Raw genomic sequence first — 21,401 nt, 5'->3', positions numbered from 1 at the left:
GAAAGTTTCATACAAATTCTGAATGGATTATAGCACCCAGAAAGTGCGCAAAGCGCGTTCCCTTTATCACTAAAACGTGTCACTCATCTTCGTTCATCGCGATCTTACAAAGTTCTGTTATAATCAATGAAGCTCTCTAAACTACACAAAGAATCTCTAATTTACATCGTGTCTGCACTTAGTCATGAGATGATTCACGAGTGTGCAAAGCTGCACTTAAAAACTGCGGCGCTTTCAGCGGTGAGTGAATTCTGACAAAACGTTTCTGATTGGCCATTGCATTCAAGAAATCAACAGATATCTGTGATTGGTAACACTGATCAACGCTGCAAAAACACGTTGAGGGTATCCAATTGTAGCGGGGCCGACATCAGGGATTCCATGACTAATAATTTGGGGGGGTGGGCAATTGCTGATTTGGAACAACATGAGAGTCAATGATGACAGAATTTTCTTTTTTGTGTGAACTGTCCCTTTAAATTAATATTTTTACAAAGCAAAAACACATCCATTTTAGTGACAGTGAAGACATTTTCCCCCCATTTTTAAATAAATGCTGTTCAGTTAAACTTTCTATTCAAGAACCTTGAATAAATGTATCATGGTTTCCACAAAAATATTAAGCACAGCAGTTTTCACCATTGATAAAAATAGGAAATGAGCAGCAAATCATCATATTAAAATGATTTCTGAAGGATCATGTGACACTGACAAGTAAAGTAATGAGGCTGAAAATTCAGCTTTGCCATTGCAAAAATAAAATACATTTCAAAATACATTAAGATAGAAAACAGTTACTTTAAATTGTAATAATAATAGTAACTGTAACTCACTAACCCCAAACCCCAAAAGTGTGTGTAAGTATACAAGTAATAAATCCTACATTTTTAATGGTTCTGATTTCCAGCTTCTACAATGATTTTAAATGAGATCAGAAGTGGAAAACTGCTCAATGCAAATATAGTAGGTACTTATGATCTGCTCTTCAAGAAACTATATACATAACCATAACATGCCTGTATGACACACTGACCCTCCTTACAACGCTTTCATCTTCAACAGCAGAAATCATTCCCATGAGATCCCCTGTGTTCTGCCTCACATGTCAATATGCATTTCCCTCCTTTATCACACTCATTATGCAATTTTTTTGTATAAAGTCATCATGCATCTTCGAGCTGTAAAGCCTGCTGCTGTTTTGCCCGAGGACAAGCCTGTTACAGATTCAAGGAGGATTGCTGATATGCTTGAATTATTTAGAATGGCGTTCAGGTAAATGCCCCTGACAGATAATATGAGAATGATGACCTGACATAATCTCAGACGCCTGTTGGCACGCAGCGTATCAGAGACACATCAGGCCTGACAGGTATTGATGATACCCAACTGGGATTTACAATACTCCATCTTCTGAATGGAGAGAAGCACCTGAAGAGCGTGCCCATTGAGAGCAGAGAACCAAAGATTGAAAGGAAAAAAAACTAAAGCATCGAAGGTTTGAGCTCCTGTCGAAAGCTGATGTCGACAGAATTGTAATGGCTGATGTTTGTGGAGGAGTGCTTAACTCAGGGGAAACTTTGTCTTCTTTTTTTGAAAAGAGAGAAAAAGTCGGAGGAACAAAACTGATGCTCTTCCCACTGAAAGGACATGGGAGAGACTTTTTAAGGCGTCAAAGTGCTTTGTCTCTCTCTCTAGAATCCAAATTCATGACCATGTCCGCCTCCCTGAAGCTTTTTTGTTTGGGGTTTTACCTGTAGCAAAGTTTCACAGAAATATGGCTTTTGCAGCTGTCATCTGATGAGGCGGGAGCTCATGCCAAAGTGTATTTTAATGTGTAAACAGTCAAAAAAACTCATTTTGGCCCATTTTACACGTGGTATTGAATATAAGTGTATATAAGCATAAATATAAGCTGAACATCTGTAAAAGTACAGTACCTTCTCAGGTTTGCCTAATATCACAAAGCAATGACAAAAATTAAGTGACACAAATGCAATGGGAGTTCGACTGGAATTATGAAATATTATGGTTGCGGTAAGATTACAATTGTCAAATCAAATTTTGATCAACAAGTGAAATGATTAATGGTCACATGAACAGACATTAAAACAAGAGAAATTAAACTATTTATAATAATATAGAAAACATTATTAAATCATGATTTTTTTATTTAGCCTAATAGATATTTAAATAAATAAATACTGGGAATAATAATAATAATAATTATTATTATTATTAAAGGTATTAGCTGCAATATAGTGGTGTATTGCTGGTCAAAATCAGCTTACTTTTGTAACAGCAAAAAGTCCAACAAAAAATTATATTTTGGTTTGTCTGATTTGCATTTAATAACAAAGATCATGTAATCATGGAAAGTGAGTGATTAATAAAAGATTAATAAAAGTTAATAAATAAAAGGTAAATTAAAAGATGGGAAAATTAAATAAAATATAATATATTATAGACATTAAAAAGGAGAAAAAAAAAGATAAATAACAATATAATTTATTATTAATATGATGATAATATTATTTAATTATTAATCATTTATTTATTTAATAAACATATTTGGTTAAATACAAAATATTGGGAATAACTACAGTGTTAAGGATTTACTATTTTTGCAATAATAATAATAATAATAATAAATTATTATTATTATTATTAGTAGTAGTAGTAGTAGTCCATTTTTTTGCTGTAATAATGAGGTATATTTGTGAACCAAATCAGATTATTTGTGCAACAGTAAAATATCCAATTAAATATTCTGATCTTGTGGTCACAAAGATCATGTTAAACACCATTCAATAGCAATTCAACAAAACATTTAAATTGTCATGTTTGCAGTATGTAACATTTTAAAATTTTAAAATGTAATATTATTAAGGAGCAATATAGTGGCGTGTTTGCGGCCCAAATCTAAACTGTATAATAATTGAACTGAACTATATATAAAAATCAGAGACACAATCACAAGGAGACGCATCTGAGATGTAAAACTGAAAACCGGTCCACTGAAGCTCTCTGAACACATCAAAAACACACAAGCCCATTCCACTCTCACATATCTAGAGATACAGTGTGTTATTATGACTTTACCCGACCCATCTGATACCATCTAACAGACGTCTGACTGATAACAGAGAGAAATATGGATGCGAACGCACAGACATATGTGTGTGAGATGGTTGGGGTTTAATGAAAAAGCACTCTGGTCTCGTTGGGTCAGACTTGTTTACCTCTTCTGACACAGAGTGGCACTTTCATCTGTCTTCTGCTCTAATTGGACGCTCTGCTTCGACTCTCATCTTTTAAGCACGGTAACCTTACAGACACACACACAAACTGTAATGCGTGTTTACCTCTCGCGCTCATAATGACAGCTATTTCTGCGGCTTCTCAGCTGTTTGCATCTGAAAGCTGGGTTCTCCTTCAGCACTTCCTGCAGCTAAACCTGTTGTACACAATCACACTCTTCAATGAGGATTCTGTCATCATTTGCTCTCCCGCATGCTGTTGCAACATTCAATTTCAGTCGCTTGTTACACAAAAGCTATTGTACATCTTCAGAAGACCTGCCATAAGTCATACGGACCACTTTTATGGCGTTTTTGCAAGCAGTATAATATTCAAAATAAATAATTCAAAATTTAGTTCCACTGAGCGTCATATGGGTTTGGAATGACATGAGGGTTAGTGATATATAGAACAAATTTTTTTTTATAAAAATATAAATTAAAAAATAAATCAATATTGAGGATGATTACAGCATTAATTATTATTATTATTAAATTCTTATTATTATTTAAGGTCTTAGCTGCAATACAGTGGTGTAATAATAATAATGACAATAATAATAACAATAATAATAATAGGAAATTATTACATTATTATTATTTTTATTACACCACTGTATTGCAGCTAATACCCTGGCCTAAATAATAATTATGATAATAATAAATAACAACAACAACAACAACAACAACAACAACAACAACAACAACAACAACAACAACAACAACAACAACAACAACAACAACAACAACAACAACAACAACAATAATAATTATTATTATTACTATTATTATTGTTTAGGCCAGGGTATTAGTTGCAATAAAGTGATATAACAACAACAACAATACTACTACTACTACTACTACTAATAATAAATATTGGGAATGATTACATTATTATTATTATTACAACATTATTATTACTGTTATTTATTATTATTATTATTATTATTATTGTTTAGGCCAGGGTATTAGTTGCAATAAAGTGGTATAACAACAACAACAATACTACTACTACTACCACTACTAATAATAATAAATATTGGGAATGATTACATTATTATTATTATTATTATTATTACAACATTATTATTACTGTTATTTATTATTATCATAATTATTATTTAGGGTATTAGCTACAATACCGTGGTGTAATAATAATAATAATAATAATAAAAATAATACACATTGGAGCTAATTACATTATTAGTATTAATATTATTACAGGAGGATTATTATTACAGTTATTTATTATTATCATAATTATTATTTATCCGCAATACAGTGGTGTAATTAAAAAATAAAATAATAATAATAATAATAATAACAATAATAAATATTGGGAATGAATACATTATTATTATTACAACATGATTATTATTACAGTTATTTATTATTATCATAATTATTATTTAGGGTATTAGCTGCAACATTGTGGTGTATTTCTGGCCCAAATCTGCTTATTGTTTTAACAGTAAAATATCCATTGAAATACATATTTTTTTGGTTTGCCTTCTTTGCATGCAATAACAAAGATCACGTGAATCACTTTTTGAATCATTTGAATCAAAGTGAATAATACAATCAGAAAAATGAAAGAATGTTACCATAAAAAGTTTTTTCAACTCATGTTTTGTTATTGTTCATGTTTTGTTATAGTAAGTATGCATTCATATTTGGGTTTTATTTTTATATTTTCAGTATTTTTAATTTTAGTCTAAGTTTTAGTAATTTTGGTATGCACTTTGCCATTTTTATTATTTTTTAGACTTTTATTTAGTTTTAGTTTTATTTCAGTTTTATCAGTTTTAGTATTTAAATTTAAACTAAAAAAAAAATAGAAATGCTGCCTTGGTAACCAACTGAAATCAGTTTTTCATCTAATATTTCTTATTTTATTTGTATTTTATTTATTTCAGCTTTATTTCAATTAACGCAAACAATTTTTAATAGTTTTAGATTTTGTTGTAGTTAATAACAACACTGCTTTTCTCCGAGATAGATATCAAATCTTTGAGAGCAGCATTATGAAGCTGTCATCAGACGGAGCGTCTACAGAGGTGAAGGATACTTCCCCGGCGGCCCCAATGCCACTCTGTAGTTGCTGTAGCTGTTGGTTGGGTGGAAGTTGAAGATGAAGATGACGTTGGCCCTCTCGAAGACGATCACCTTGTCTCCCTCGTGTTTGGCGCTGATGTAAGCCTACAGAGAGCGACGGAGATCAAAGACTGAGCACAGTGGGATTGCATGAGATTTGTGTGCTTTTAATCACACATGTTCTGTATCTCAGCCTCTGCATGTTTGATCTTTAGCGGTAACGCTGTGGTTCCCATCGGTACGGATATTGTTGAAAATCCCACAACTTTCTGTGCCCTATGCATGAACTCATTGCTAATCATCCCGACGTTATTAAACCTCTGTTCTTTAAGATGGATTTTGAGAAACGTCTTACAGGAAGTTTCTAACTGCCCTGAAGTTTCATAGTATGAAAGAAGTTTCATTTGGAAAAAAGAACAGATTAAATGGAAAAAAAAGATATTGAAGTAAAAATAAATAAATAAATAAAAATAAATAAATAAGAAATAAAAATAAAATGAGATACGATAAAAAAGAAAAAATAACAAATCAAACGTCCTACACAATAAAATATTTGAATAAATATTAAATGCAATAAAATAAATAAATAATGTTGATTAGTTCAACTGTGCGGAATAAATACTTCTGAGAAAACAATATTGGGAATTACTACATTCTTAAAAGCAAAAAGAACTTGTTAACAAAAATAAATAAATAAATAAATATAAATATTATTTAAAATAATCTAGATTCATAAATAAAAGTCTTAAAGGAAGTCTCTCACTGCACTAAAGGTTCATAGTATGCAATAAGTTTTATTTGGCTCAAATATGGATTAAATAAAATCTAAAAGACAATTCGGGAAGAGACAATAAAAATTGAGAAATAATAATAAATACAATTATTAGTATTACACAAAACCTTTATTTATCATGTATGCATTTCTTGTACATAATGTTAAAAATAAATAATAAAAAAATGAGTGCCAAATAAACAAAAAGACTGTCAAAAGATTTATGATTTGCATATATATCTCACACATAATCTAAATAAATAAATAAATAAAATTAGTGCAAATTTAATTTAGAAAAAAAAATTGGGATCAACTACAGTATATTCTTAAAAATAAATTATAAGAAAGTAAAAATAAACATTAAAGTATTTCTCTATTGTGATTAATTAAAAAAAAAAAATCATCTATGTTTTAGATGCAGTATATTTCAGAATTGGTGGCCAGCTTATTTTTTTGCAACTGTAAAATTTCTAATGAAATAAATATCAAGAAGCAAGAAGAATATTTCCAAAGGACCCATCCACTGAAGATATTTCTCCCTACAAAACACAGACCCTTCAAACTACTCAAACTCCAACTTTTGAAATGTGGGATTTTTTTTCTTCTTTTCTTTAATATCTAACTGAAATCCAGAGATGACACTCTTGGGGCAAAACTGCAGCTCACTGTCAGCAGCAGATGACTGCAGTGATTTAGCTGGTTTCCAGCAGAAAGACAAGTCTGTAACATGCCATTACCAGAGATTATCAATGTCACTCTGCCCCACTATTTTTAGTGGTCCAGACCCTCAACCAATTTGGGAACTGAAAAAGAAAGAGAGACAAGAAACGCTCCTACTGAACAGATAAGACATCCGGATGAAGGAGCCAGAATTCAGGATTCATCTGAAGAGTTGCATTCTTTTCTGTAGCTCTTATACTTGGCAGGGTTAGAAACCAACTTTTCTATTAAGGGGCAATAATTGCTCCCTAGAATTGATTTTGAGGGGCATATATTACAATTTTACCATTTATGAATTATTATGCTGTTTATGCTTTATAAAATCAAGACTTTACATTGGTTAATTTAAAATTGCTAATTTGCAGCATGAAAAACAAAACGGTTATTCAAAAAGCGAATAAATGATATAAAACGAGCAAAGATTATTAAACCATCAATGACCTCAGTCTAGCACGAATAGTACTACCAACAAAAAAAAAAAAAAAATGTCAGTGGCCTTTTCACACAGAACACATTTTTTTTCTATTTCACTGCGGGCAGTACTTTCCCATTGCTTTTCCATGTAAACAAATACACGCCACAGACGGACGTGTCTTTCGTGCGCAAAACGCCATTCCAAAAACATGGAGCTCAGGGCCCAAAACTAGTCCAATTGCATTTCGAGGAGGGTCCCCCAGTAAAAAACACATTCCGGGGGGTAAAATACACGTTTTTGGTGGGGTTCCCCTGGTAAAATTCACATACCAGGGGCTAAATAACACGCTAGTGGAGTCGCTTCAACCCACGGACATGAAAAACAACCTGCGGCAACAGTGTTAAAGGCTTAGTTCACCCAAAAATGAAAATTCTGTCAAATTCCGTCTGCAGCGGTGCACCACCGTTATGGAAAGAGTATCAGGATGCATGCACTTGCTTCTGGTTCATGTAAACAACGCGTTGTTTACATGAAGCAGAATCAATCGCATGCGTCCTGATGCTCTTTCCATAATGGTGGTGCACCGCTGCAGACGGGATGAGGAGGAGAAGAATTGTTGAATAAAGCCGTTATTTTTGTTTTCTTTGCGCACAAAGTATTCTCGTAGCTTCGTAAAATTACGGTTCAACTTCTGATGTCACATGGATTATTTTACCGATGTCCTTGCGACGTTTCTGGACCTGGGAACATTGCAGTTGTGTTGCTGTCTATGGAGGGTCTGAGAGCTCTCGGATTTAATCAAAAATATCTTAATTCGTGTTCAGAAGATGAATGAAGGTCTTACAGGTTTGGAACGACATGAGGGCGAGTCATTAATGACAGAATTTGCATTTTTGGGTGAAGCATCCCTTTATAGTAGCCAGACTTGGCAACACTGAGTACAGTCTTCAGTCAGTGAGCGAATTCGGTCGATGACTAATTGGAACGCTTCTGATTGGCCACTGCATTCATAAACTCAACAGAAATGTGCGTGATTGGTTAGAATGCTCAATGCTGCAAAAAAATACATACAAAGAAATGTGAAGCAAACTGAGATCGAAAATTTTATACCACAACCGACACTTTAAATTTCATTTTCACATTTCACTTTAAACAGGACAGTTGTAATATATTTGTTTGATTGTGCAGGGGCATTTTTTGCCCCCTTACCTTAAATTTGAGGGGCATTTTTGTTGCGTTGGTGGAATTTTTGCCCCCATGCCCAGTTATATCCCTTACACTTTATTATAGTAAACGTGTAGTAACCATGTTTTTTGGTGTATTGATTACCATTCGTATAACCACAGTTTTACTACAAATATGATTAAACTATGGTCAGTATAGCAAAACCATGTTTAATTTACCATGGTTTAACTATAGTAACCATGTTTTGTTTTGTTTTTTTAAACCATGGTTATTTTTCCTAAAGGTTCCAACCCTAATTAAGATCCATTTGAGCATGCTGTAAAGTATGTTTGTTAATAGCTAGGAAACAAACCTCAGTACTCAAGCAACCTTCAAATGTCTGTCTTTATCTGTGCCAATGTCTTCATTTGCTTTTAAAATGTGCAGCAAGCAACAGCTACAACTGTGTGTTAGTCCAGCCTCATATTTTTTTCCCTCATTCATCAAAACAGTCATAAGTACTGGTCAGTCCTAAAAATCACCCTTTCAATTTTTCATAACAGTTTAGTCAGTTGATTCAAGCACATAAATCTAGCCCAAAATATTCTTCTAGCACTTTACTTCACTTTAAATGCAAATATTTGGTATATTTAAGAACACACATCCCCTTTTAGTCATTTGTAGAATACGAGGATCGAAGGAAGGAATACATCCGATTCCAGCAGCCGTTCGTCATTCCGTGTAACCGTAACATGAGTCTTGCATTTTGGAGGAATTTACTGTAAATAGTCTAGATCTGAGGGGTTACATTTTCATCGACATGGCTGGCACAAAAGCAAATCCTTTGAAGTAGACATATAAGTGAGGAGGTGAGGCAATGCTCTTCATTGTCATGATATACTGGCGCCAAACTGCTGCACAGGAGATAATGTGTGTTATGGAGTGCTGGAACTATATCCCTTAGTGCACACACAAACAGCTTTAGTGTTTTAATAGAGATTCCCATCGTGCCTGGTTTCATTTCATAGCTAAAAGCATGCTTCCGAATAAGGTGATCTCAATGGAGAGACATGAGTGTCCTAAAAAGATTATGAATCACGGGGTAGGAAATTTGCAGATTCTGTGAAAATGGTTGGGAATGGTCTATATAAGAACATTTTTATGATACTGTAATGCTTTAGTTGTTTTAAGCAATATAATTTTAAGATATTTAATTAAGAAAATATTGACCAAACATCATCCACGACTAGAACTATCTGTTTATAATTTCTCATTCATTTTAATAATCCATTATAAACTATCCCTTATTAAGGATCTGAAAAAAGAAAAAAAAACACAAACAACTTTGTTGTTATATAGTCACTATATTTAATTAACTAATACTGTATTTTATGTGCCATTGTAGAAAATGTTATCAGTCAGAATGTACCCTAAACCCTTAAAAATGAAGTCAAACATTAATATATAATCAATAACAATTTTCTTGAAAACATTGTGCACATTTAGTGGTTGTGCAGCATAATTAAAATTTGCAGAGGGCTGTGTTTATTGTTTTTCATTTTAGTACTGCATTTAAATTAGGGGAATATGTACATTACAATTTAAAAGTTTTTGTTTTTTGAATAATCTTTTATTCATTAAGGATGCAGTAAATTGATCAAAAGTGACAGTAAATAGATTTATAATATTACAAAAGATTTATATTTTAAATTCTGGGAAAAAAGAGAATTATGAAAAAAAGTATTATGGTTTCTAAAAATAAAGTAAGCACCACAACTGGTTTAACTAATGTTTTTTTATTATTATTATTTTTTAATGTTTTCAACAACCAAGTGATTATATTTCTCATTAATTAAATATAATTCCACACGCGTGTCTCTGAACTCTGAGGATCACACATTGTGCGCGCTTCCCATTATAGATATAATAATAATAATAATAATAATAATAATAATAATAATAACATAAATAATAATAATAATAATAAATGTTTTTGACAAAAACAAAAGTGTTGCGTTTATAATTTTGTTCAGTGTATTTTAAAATATATTAAAATAAAAAACTTGTAATAATATTTCACAATATCATAATACTGACTACGACAAAATTTATGCAAATATTTTTTTATTATTATTATTATTTAAACTGCCTTGAGTTAAAACTCAATATAGCAAATGATTAGTCACACACAACTCCTGATTTTGGGGGATTTCACAGGATGCAGAGGAAACTTGTTGCCCCAAGGGCACGGACCCGCAACATTTCGATGACCTTCAGGATGCCTGCAGGGTTTTATTGTATTCTGTGTTCGTCAGTTAGCCAGTGTTTTGACATCCACAGTTACTCATTCATGACTAAGCACTGATTTGCTCAGGGCTCAAATGTAGAAACTTATCTGGCAGACCTTTGGAAACCCATGATGCAAACGGTCGCCAAACCGAGGTCCTGACTCTCTGTGGTTATTAAAAATCCCATGTCTTTCGAAAAGAGTAGAGGTGTGACTTCAACATCCTGGCCAAATTTGCCCATTGGCCTCTGACCATCATGGCCTCCTAACAATCCCCATATCTACTGATTGGCTTCATCACTCTGTCTCCTCTCCACCAATAAGCTAGTGTGTGGTGGGCGTTCTGGCACACTATGGCTGCCGTCGCATCATCCAGGTGGATGCTGCACACTGGTGGTGGACGAGGAGATCCCCCCTCACAATGTAAAGTGCTTTGAGTGCCTAGAAAAGCGCTATATAAATTTAACAAATTACTATAATGATGTAATGCTAAATTTCTCCAAATCTGTTTTGATGAAGAAACAAACTCATCTACATCATGGATGATCTAAGGAGTTAGTAAGCTTCTCCTTAAAATAAATACTTTATGGGAAGCATCCTTATTTTCAAGTCAAGTAAACTGGGTCAATGCTGATTTCACATCGACTCTAAAGCACAAAAACTGATGTAAACAAACTATTTCTGAAAATCCGTGAAACTAGAGCACTTGAGCTGCTCGTGTCTAGACATATTGTATATGTCCTGCTGTGTGCAGAAGTGGACAGACTGTAAATAATATATGATTGCCCCTTAGCACAGAAAGACGGGAAGAGAGAAACAGAGAAATAGACACAGGAGCAGGGATGAGTTACTGAACAGCGGTCCTGTTTGCAGCACAGCGGGCGCTCTGTATGATTGTAGCTGCACGTAAACAGCACCCGGCTAAAATCACAGCTTTAGTCTTTAGAAGCCTGCTGAGAAACTGTTTCAAATTAGCGGAAGGCCCATGCAACCGGCTTTTCAACCGAAGTCCCCTGCAGGGCTGGAGGATATATTGAAAACTGATGATATAGTGCTTGTGATTTCTGCTGGAGATATCAACTGTGATGGAGCTAATAAAGCCACGTAGTGAATGCTGCGATGGTTTTAATTACGCTTTTCCAAATATTATTTATATCTTATTAGACTAGCTTTGTGATGGTTCCTTGTCTCGCATGGAACTTGAGGGTCTGAGAGCCTTAACCATCAAGATTTTCTTTGGGAATACCACATAGAATGTCCCTATACCTGATATAGGTATTGTGAGAAAACACACTCCAGCAAAGAAGAACTTGAAGTTTGGCCTACACTTTTTTATTTTAAGCCAATCTCTGCCTGTCAATAACTTTATCACGATAGTCACTGTGTCAGATTACACGATTTTGACTCGTGTCGTGTCGTGGACAAGAAACATGTCAGATTACACGTTGCTTCCCGACCATTCATCGCGTGCCGTCTTTAACGACGCGCGAGATGTCATCGAGAAGGCGGAACTAGCGACTAACTTCCAAAAACAAGACCGTAAACATTGCTGAAGTGCTTCCGCTATAGTTCGCCAGCATTTTTCTTTCTTTGTTCTGTCGTGGTAGTCCCTCGATGACACATCATACAGGCCTTTCCTCCATCTCATAATTCCACCTAGCAGCACCATCATCTCTCTTTCGTTTTGCCATGTTTGAAACCTGTGTATGAAAGAGCTACTGTGCTGCTATTGGTCAACGTCACCAATGTGACAGAACTCGTCGTGGACAACGAAAAAAAAAAAAAAAATTCTAGTCTTTCTGTCGTGATGTCGTGAAGCATCGCAGACGCGGAATCGGTTGTCGGCCATTATGACACACTACACGAGCTGAAACGATGGAATCTTGCGTCCCGACGCCCATTGTCGTTTACGAATCCCCACGACACCCTACGTCAAGCAAATCGTGGCAAAATCGGGCTAAAATCGTGTAGTCTGAACCGGGCATAACATTTCAGTTCTGAAATAACATTTATTGAATCAACAGAAACAACCAGGGCCGGATTTACGCATAGGCATTCTAGGCACTTTCCTATGCTTGCTCGTCCAGGGGGGGCACAAACACAATAAAGAGATACATAATATTTTTGTTATACTATTGGATATCTACAACAGTAAAAGAACCAAAACCCCAGAAGACATTGTAAAAATAAATATAACAAATAATAGCGTAAAAATGACAAACTATTTCCATGTCTTCCACCTTTTTTATGTACAGAAAACACGCTTTCCTTCTCCCGTTCTCTCTCACACACGCACGCACATAGACACGCACTCACGCACACATGCGGACAGAAACTTGTTGTCAGCGCTGCCCCGTGAATGTATCAATAAAATAGTTTGCAGCTGAAAAGCTACATGACATTTCTCAGTAGCGAGGTTGCTAATAAACGTTCTACGTTTCTTATTTATTTGGTTATATATTATATAACCAAAGATTCTTAAAGATTAAAGATTCGCTATTAGTAGACGCTGCTGCTGAACACTGCTGAGAGACGCATAGACGCACGCATTCACACACACTTAATCTCTCTCTCCCTCTCTCTCTTCCGCTCCCACTCTCTCTAATAACTGCATTAGACTGCATTAATAACTGCGTTAGACTGCATATCAATGGCTCAAGCCTCTGTTATTAGCTCTAAAATGACGTTTTGGAATTTGCAACAGAGCGTTTGAGATGAGGTGCGTAAAAAATTAGCTAGTTCAACACACACGATATTTCAGACGGAAACATGTCAAATGTCTTAAATAAATAATCTGAACAATTGATGTGTGATTGTGACTCCAGGCCGTTAAAATTATTAGAGAAATGCACTCCCGAAGTGGTAATGTGGCCACGACGCCATGCCTATTAATGGAATGGTCTTTCTCAGTTCTCAAACAAATTAAGAACTACATTTGATTTTTATTGACTGAACGCAAGCACTTACTGCGATAGAAAACGGTTTCACTGATTAAGAAATATTTTTGTTTGCTTGGGTGGTGGTAATATTAGGCCTATTATATTAATAGGGAAGGGGGGCCCAAACATTTGCTTAGCCTATGTCACGAAAAGAGGTAAATCTGGCCCTGGAAACAACACAATGTGAGTCATAACAAAAACAGTCAGGTGCAAAAAATTGGGCACCCCAATGGAATAATTACATCAATATTTAGTAGTCTCCTTTTGCTGAAATAACAGCAGTACCTGTGCTTGCCACACAGCCCCGTAGCATGATGGACCCCCCACCAAACTTTGTGAGCAGGTGCTGTGATCTTCCGCCATGCAAAGCGCTTCTGGTTGCGACCAAATAACTCTGTCTTAATTTCATGTCCACTGCAGATTATTCCAAAATAATTCTGGCTTGTCCAGATGAGCCTTTGCATACCTCAAATGACTCTGCTTGTTGGCAGGATGCAGAAAAGGCTTTTTCCGCATCACCCTTCCATTGAGCTGTGACTTGTGCAAAGTGCGCTGGACTGTGAAACGATGTACAATGACACCAACAGAAGCAATATGTTCTTGGAACTCTTTGGAGGTGGTCTGTGGTTTGTCTGTGACCATTCTAACCATTCTTCACCTTTGCCTTTTTTATTGGCCTACCACATCTTACCTTCACAAGGACCGTTCCTGTGGCCCTCCATTTTCTAACTATATCTATGACTGTGGAGACCTTAAACCTTTGTGATAACTTTTTGTATCCTTCTCCTAATTGATATTGATAAATTATCCTAGTTTTTAAGTCTTTAGAGAGGTCTTTTGAGGTTCCCATGTTGCTACTTTCCAGTAGAAATTCAAAGAGAAGAACAACTAGCAATTAGCTACCTTTAATATCTTTTTTTATGATTTGTTGCACCTGTATTTTCAGTCTAATGTTCATTGAGCCAATCAAATGAATTTTGAGTTGCAATCAATCAGCATTAAGTAACTACAGGTATTCAAATCACCACAATTGAAAGAGTGGCCAAACTTTTGCACTCAAAACTCAAAACTGCTACACTAAGAATTTTTGTCTGGAAAACATCACATTATCCATCTTTCTCTAAAAGTTGAATGGCATATCACTATGATATTTCCTTAAAAAGACAGAGCAAATTATTATGCAGCCTCAGAGGGGTGCCCAAACTTGTTCATAAAACTGTAGATAAAAATGAATAAATATTCTTCTTTGGGTACATTTAAAAACAATTATTTTGAATCTACTGTCTGGTTAAAACTGCAATTATTCCAATTGCAAAAGAAAAGTAATTTGAGCTAATTCAGATCAAACAAAATAAATAAAGGTAGATAAACTGAATATTGTTAAAACACATGCTTAAATCTTACCTCATATAATACATCAGTTTAAGTTTTAGAAATTTTGTTGTGGGGTTTTGTCATTTTTATTAGTTATTATTTATATTGTCTAAGTAATTTTATTGTGTGTTTTTGTAATTTTTATTAGTTATTATTTATATAGTCTAAATAATATTTTAGTAAATGTTATTTTAGTAAATCAAGTTGAAGTACATGAAAATAAGGAATGTTTCTTGGGCAACTAACTGAAATAAAATATATAGGCCCATCAGTTAACATAATAATAACCCTGACTGTAATGTTTACCATTTAGGGCCCTATCATACACCCGGTGCAATTTTGTGTTTTTTGCTAGTTTCAGCCCAGCGCAGTTATCATTTTCATGTTCTGCGCCACGTTGTTTAAATAGCAAATGCATTTGAGCTGATGTGTGTGCCCACGGGTGTGCTGGTCTGAAAACGAGGTGTGTTCAGGTGCATTTATGGCCTATTTTGAGGCAACAGAAATAGACTGTGCCATTGACCAACTAAAACCTGGTCTAAAGTCAATGGCTCAGCATTTTTTTGTTATTTAAAGAGCGCGTTAGTAATATGCGCCTATAGGCGAGTCCAAAACACACGTACACTTTGCTTATTAAATACACAGGGACACGCAGCAGCACACAAAAGATGTAAAAGATTATTATTTATTGTGTAGGCTACATAAATATAAAAATACCTACATGTCATAATGGATAGTAATTGCATGTATCAGAATTAGGCTACCTATTCGCTCGCGCACGAGCAGCTCCGTTTTCTCTCTGGAGATGCGTTCAGTCTTTGCGCTTGCAAATTCCACCGTGTAAATAGCGAATCCGCCATGGCGCGAGCGCAAAGGCAATGGGAGATGAGACTCTGATTGGTTTATTGCACGTTATGCCCCAAACACACCCATTACTCATTAAGAGAATAGGGACAACCCTTTTAGACCATGCGGCGGGCACGCCGACTGTTTTTCCCGTCGTGAAACTAGCAAAAGTGGATTCGGACACACCCTAAGTGCACCTGCGCCGTGCGCTTTAGACCATGCACTTAGATCGTTAAAATAGGGTCCATACATTTATTTAAACTGATTTAATTTTAAACCTACATATTTAATTAATAATACTGTTTATATATTTTAATATTTTATTCCTCTGATGCAAAGCTAAATTTTCAGCATCATTACTCCAGTCTTCAGTGTCAGATAATTCTTCAGAAATCATTAATATGCCAGTTTGTCAAATTTTTTGAATATGCAATTTTGCCAAAACCCTTTATTTGAAATATAACTTTTCTGAACCAATACAAAAGAGGGTGTTCCAGTTTATCATCCACCCTATTCCACCCCCTGTCCCACCCCAGTCTCCATCTAAGTACTGCAAAAGGAGCAGCTCTGCTCAGTGAGGACTGCGAAGCTGAATTTAAGAAACAGAGGAAGGAATTAAGAATTCAGTTCACGCACACAAGCGCTCTTCTCGCTGGAGCGATACTTTGTTAGCACTCTGTCAGCGCTGTGGAGAGAGAGTTGGGTGTCTGAGTGGGTGCCAAGGTTTTTACTGTCGATTATCTACCCTGGGAAAAGACAAGGATGATACACAGCAATTACAAACGCTCAGACACCCAAGACGTGCTCAAAGCTCAACTCATCTTTTCTAAAAGCCTCCCATTTGAGTCGTCAGAGCTCGTTTGCTCTCCCAAACTAAAGGAACTAGGTTACAGGTGAATATTTTTAAACAGAACTGAGATCATGGTATCAATACGATGAATTGCATTATAATCAGAACAAATTTCAGTCAATTTTTCCAATTCCAGTACCAATTATCCTGAATACCAATTATTCTATTATTCCAGTAATAATTATTCTATTGGTAAAATCAGTTTATAATCTTTTTTTATTTTATAACTGCCAACATTTCTCATTTTCATTAATATATATATGAAGAGTTCAGATGCAAATGCCTCTAAGTGCCGTTTGAAATGTTCTTCTAAAATGAGCATTTTTCTCAGGCTCCTATGTGTAGGTTCAGTATTTTCACTTTAATGGCAATGAATAGGTTCTTTTCATTGCCAGATTAAAGTGAAATAACTGAACATAAACATAGGAGCCTGATAAAAATGCTCATTTTAGCCTCCCAGATTTTCCGCCCTGTTTTCACTCAAAACGAAACTACTCTGCTGCTGTGCGCACGTGAGACTGTTACTTAAAACTGTGTTTTATGCTGGAAAGTATTTATTTATCGCGAGTTGTTCAAATCGTGGTAATCTAATACGGTTATAATGATAAATATATTCACTCGACAAGCTCGCGCATCTGTGCCGCCGCGCACTCAATCCACTCAGCGCGCTTTGTGTATCAGCTCGCGCACATCAGCTATGCAGGCATTAATACTGAATGTTTAACATTATATTCATTGCATACATATACTTCGTAGACATCCTTAATCTCTAATAACTCCATTCTGCTGTCTGTTGTTCTGTTGTCTGTGTTTCTTTGTCTGAATATGGCACTTATCACATGCTGTGTGGTATCGGTGTTTGCTATCGAGGCATTTTAACGAGTACGAGTACGAGTACAGGAGCTCAGTATCGGTGCATCCCTAATTTTTTTTGTACAAACTATGCATTTGACTATTTTTCCATTATGTACATCACAGTTAAATGTTATACTGACTGTACACTTTCCCTTACTTATTAAACTGATATGTCATATTATAATTTAAGATCTATATATAACCAAGCGTGTGGAGGTATTATAACAGGTTCAGTTCCTTAAATTTAATTTACATCCTCACATTCAGATCTGCCACATACACGTAAGAATCAATGAGGTTTGTGCGCAATTTCTTCTCTTTCTTTTCATTCTCTTGTGGTGTTGAGGCCCAAGATGTTCTCACGTATCATTAAAGCACCAGATTTGGGTGGAATGGGGATTTTTATTGAACTACAGACTTAAACGTCAGTCTCTTTCCTCACACAAAGCTATCGTATGACTTCAGAAGATTTGAAAAACAGCTCCCAAGTTTTATACGGATTACTGCTATGATACTTTTATGTGACTTGACAGTTATACACATCCTCTCATCTCCCATTCTTGTGTTCCACGGATGAAATAAAACTTATATGGTTTTCATGAGGGTGAGAACATAAGAACAGTTTTCTATTAATTTAGCATTGCTTTTTATTCATTTATTTTTTGGGATATTTTTAAAGCTATTTTCTATAATTGATGTATTTGTGCACCACAGAATGTCAAATCTGATTTGAGCTTTGAAAAAAATCAGTTCTCGTCTATTCTTTCAAACGTGATCACAGTCCTCATCTAAAACAATGAGGCAACGTCAAAGTGAGACAAGATGAGGCAGGTGTAAAATGGGCTGCGGATCACAGGAGGAAGTGAATCATCTTCAATCATTTACACAGTCTGCCATCTAATCCCTGCCAATTCCCTTCATTTGCACCATCACCTTGCTGCCGGTCAGACTGACACAAGCACACCTGAGAGGAACAGACAATGAAACTCTACAGAGAAGGACACCAGTGTTGTCTTTAACTATAACTAAGACTGTTAGGAATAAATTTTGTTAATTAAATAATAGCAAAGAAATACAGTAAACAGTAAATAATTAAATATGCATAGATTACTAGATTACTAAAAAAGATACTACAAAATTAGAAATGTTGTCTGCAGATTTGAGTTCACAGATTTCATAGAATATCACAGTGTACAATGGGAATAAACTAAGATTTTATAGCTTCAGACTATGATTCCATACAGTCGGAGGATATCAAACATGATTGATACTGTTGGGCGATTTTAGAACACGTAATGTTTTCATCTGTCATGCGTCTCTTAAAATCAGATTTTAAAAGTTGTATAGTGTATTCCAGCCTTAACTGAAATAAAATAAGTTTAAGTTGAAATTCGAAAATTACTAAATCTTAAATAAAAACAAATTAGAAATAAACAGTAATATAAAAAAATGAAAGCAAAATTACAAACACACACACACACACACACACACACACACATATATACATATATATATATATATATACATATATATACACATAATCCAGTATTATTTTAAAAATATTACTGTTTTTGTATCATGGAATGTAGTTTTAAGAGGTTTTCAGGCGAGAATGTTCTTGTTTATAGTTCAAATATGCAGTTTGTAAATAAATGGCTGTATATCGGCACTCTGTAATTACCTACCTATATAGCCCAATCACAGCAGTGACGATATACAGCCCTATCTCACATCTACGAGTGTGATATTGCTTATATATATATATATATATATATATATATACTGTATATATAAATACTTATACTAATAAGTATACTAAAATACTAATAATTACTATTTACACCATTAAAGATTGTAAAAATATGGCACAATGAACTGTATTAATATGAAGGAATTTTCCATATTTATTTTTCTGTATTTAGAATTTTGCACTTCATTGTGTTCTGTTTTAGAGTTAATGGAAATGTCTGTAAAATTACTGGATAATGTCTTTACAGTGTACTTATAATTCGTTATCGAGAACATGCTATTAATTACATATTAATATTATTATTGACATGTAACATTACCTATCTATCTGGAATTGTCCGATTGGTCCCATTTGATCAGACTGTATAAAATAAAATAAAATAGAAATGACTAACTAACTAACTAACTAACTAACTAAATGTAAACAAAAATTAAAATGAAAACTGAAAATATAAAAATACAAGCTAATTCAAAATATGAATAAATACTATAATAGTATCTAAATAATACTTAAAAAATAAATAAATAAAACAACTGCAAGATACTGAAATGGGATAAACATCAAAATTCACACTGTTTCGTAAGTACAGCCATGTCATGACCACGTAAACGCAGTAAACATTTGTAAACGTTTTATGTGCAAGGCCACCAGAAAGAAATGAGATTGAATCATTCAGAGAAACTCCATCCACTTGAAATCACATTGAATTCATCCATCAAGTAAAGTAGTTCCACTTCAAAAGGACGATTTAGACTTAAATCTCAAATAACAAACATTTTGTACAGAATAACAAAAGCTCCGCTTTTCTGTGAAATCCCCTGAATGCCTTGTCCAACTGTAAGTGCATTACCGTAAAACTTTCGGTTAGTTTTTTCTGAACTGAGAAATTATTTTCTGTCCTTCGTGACTCAGATCCTGTCAATAGAGTTTGTTGTATTTATCTGGAACATTCTTTAAAGACAAGCTGCCACTGCCTTCCATCTTTCACTCCTTCACGGCCGACAGCAGTAAATCAGTCCGTTCATAACTTTGAATCACATCAAAAAGCCAGATTGTTTTCCTCGGCTAATAATTCATATATGGATCTTCCATATGGCAGAGTGAAAATATGTATAAAAAGTGCCTGAGTAATGAGATTGCAGGGCTGGTTAGGGACTGATAGTTGTTTTAGTGAAACGGCAGATGTTCTGGTGACGAAAAAAAAAAGCTTTTATGCTGCACATAAAGACAGTTAGATAGAATGAGAGAGAGACAGTGGATTGAGAACATGGAAGATGATAAAAAGAAAGCCAAACTCTGGTGATGCGCACAGAGAAAGTAATATTTACTGGAACTGGGAAGAAAGACAAGGCATTTTTTTTCTCACCGGGGGAGCAGCCAGCCAGCCGAGGTTGAACTGCCGGCGGGCGTAATGATAACTCTCATTGTTGCCGACTCGGGGAAAATCCAGCCATTCCGGATGGCCAAACTCATTGCCTGCAATTAAACACAATAGAGAAGTTTCTTACAGACTGAAGAACTTACAGACTGCTTCAAAAGGCAAGGCAAGTTTATTTATATAGCACATTTCATACACAATGGTAATTCAAAGTGCTTAACATAAAAGAAAATTAAAAAAAATCACAACAATAAAACAAGGAATTTAAGCAATGACTTCAGTTTTTTCCTTGTTTAACTGAAGAAAGTTCTGGCACATCCAACTGTTAATTTCATCATTACATTGGCGGAGGGAGTCAATGGGGCTGTAGTCATTTGGAGATTAGGCTAGGTAAATCTGGGTGTCATCCGTTTTCCAGTCTCTCTAGTAGTATGTTATGATCGACAGTGTCAAACGCAGCACTGAGATCTAGTAGTAGACCAGCACTGATATTTTGCCAAAATCAGAATTTAAGCGAATATCATGATTTATCTTAATGAGCGCTGTCTCTGTGCTGTGATGTGGTCAGAAACCAGATTTTAAATTGTTCAGGTATTCATTTGAGTTTAAGTATTTGTTCAGCTGATTAAAGACTACATTTTCAATGATCTTGCCTATACAG

General features: G+C 34.7%; 1 protein-coding gene across 1 annotated transcript in view; it reads right to left on the bottom strand.

The window, feature by feature from the left end:
• Nucleotides 1–21,401, bottom strand: part of LOC107699207 (1,4-alpha-glucan-branching enzyme-like) — a 191,200-nt gene that overhangs the window by 29,582 nt on the left and 140,217 nt on the right. The window contains exons 18-19 of the mRNA XM_016500404.1: nucleotides 20,729–20,838; nucleotides 5,365–5,495 (exon numbers count right to left, since the gene is read on the bottom strand). Of these exons, the coding sequence (XP_016355890.1) occupies nucleotides 5,365–5,495; nucleotides 20,729–20,838 (241 nt within the window). The remainder of the gene's footprint in view (nucleotides 1–5,364; nucleotides 5,496–20,728; nucleotides 20,839–21,401) is intronic.

The sequence above is a fragment of the Sinocyclocheilus anshuiensis genome, unplaced genomic scaffold, assembly GCF_001515605.1.
Source record: "Sinocyclocheilus anshuiensis isolate Anshui unplaced genomic scaffold, SAMN03320099.WGS_v1.1 scaffold242, whole genome shotgun sequence".
NCBI lineage: Eukaryota > Metazoa > Chordata > Actinopteri > Cypriniformes > Cyprinidae > Sinocyclocheilus > Sinocyclocheilus anshuiensis.
This window is presented reverse-complemented; position numbering and strand designations above follow the sequence as displayed.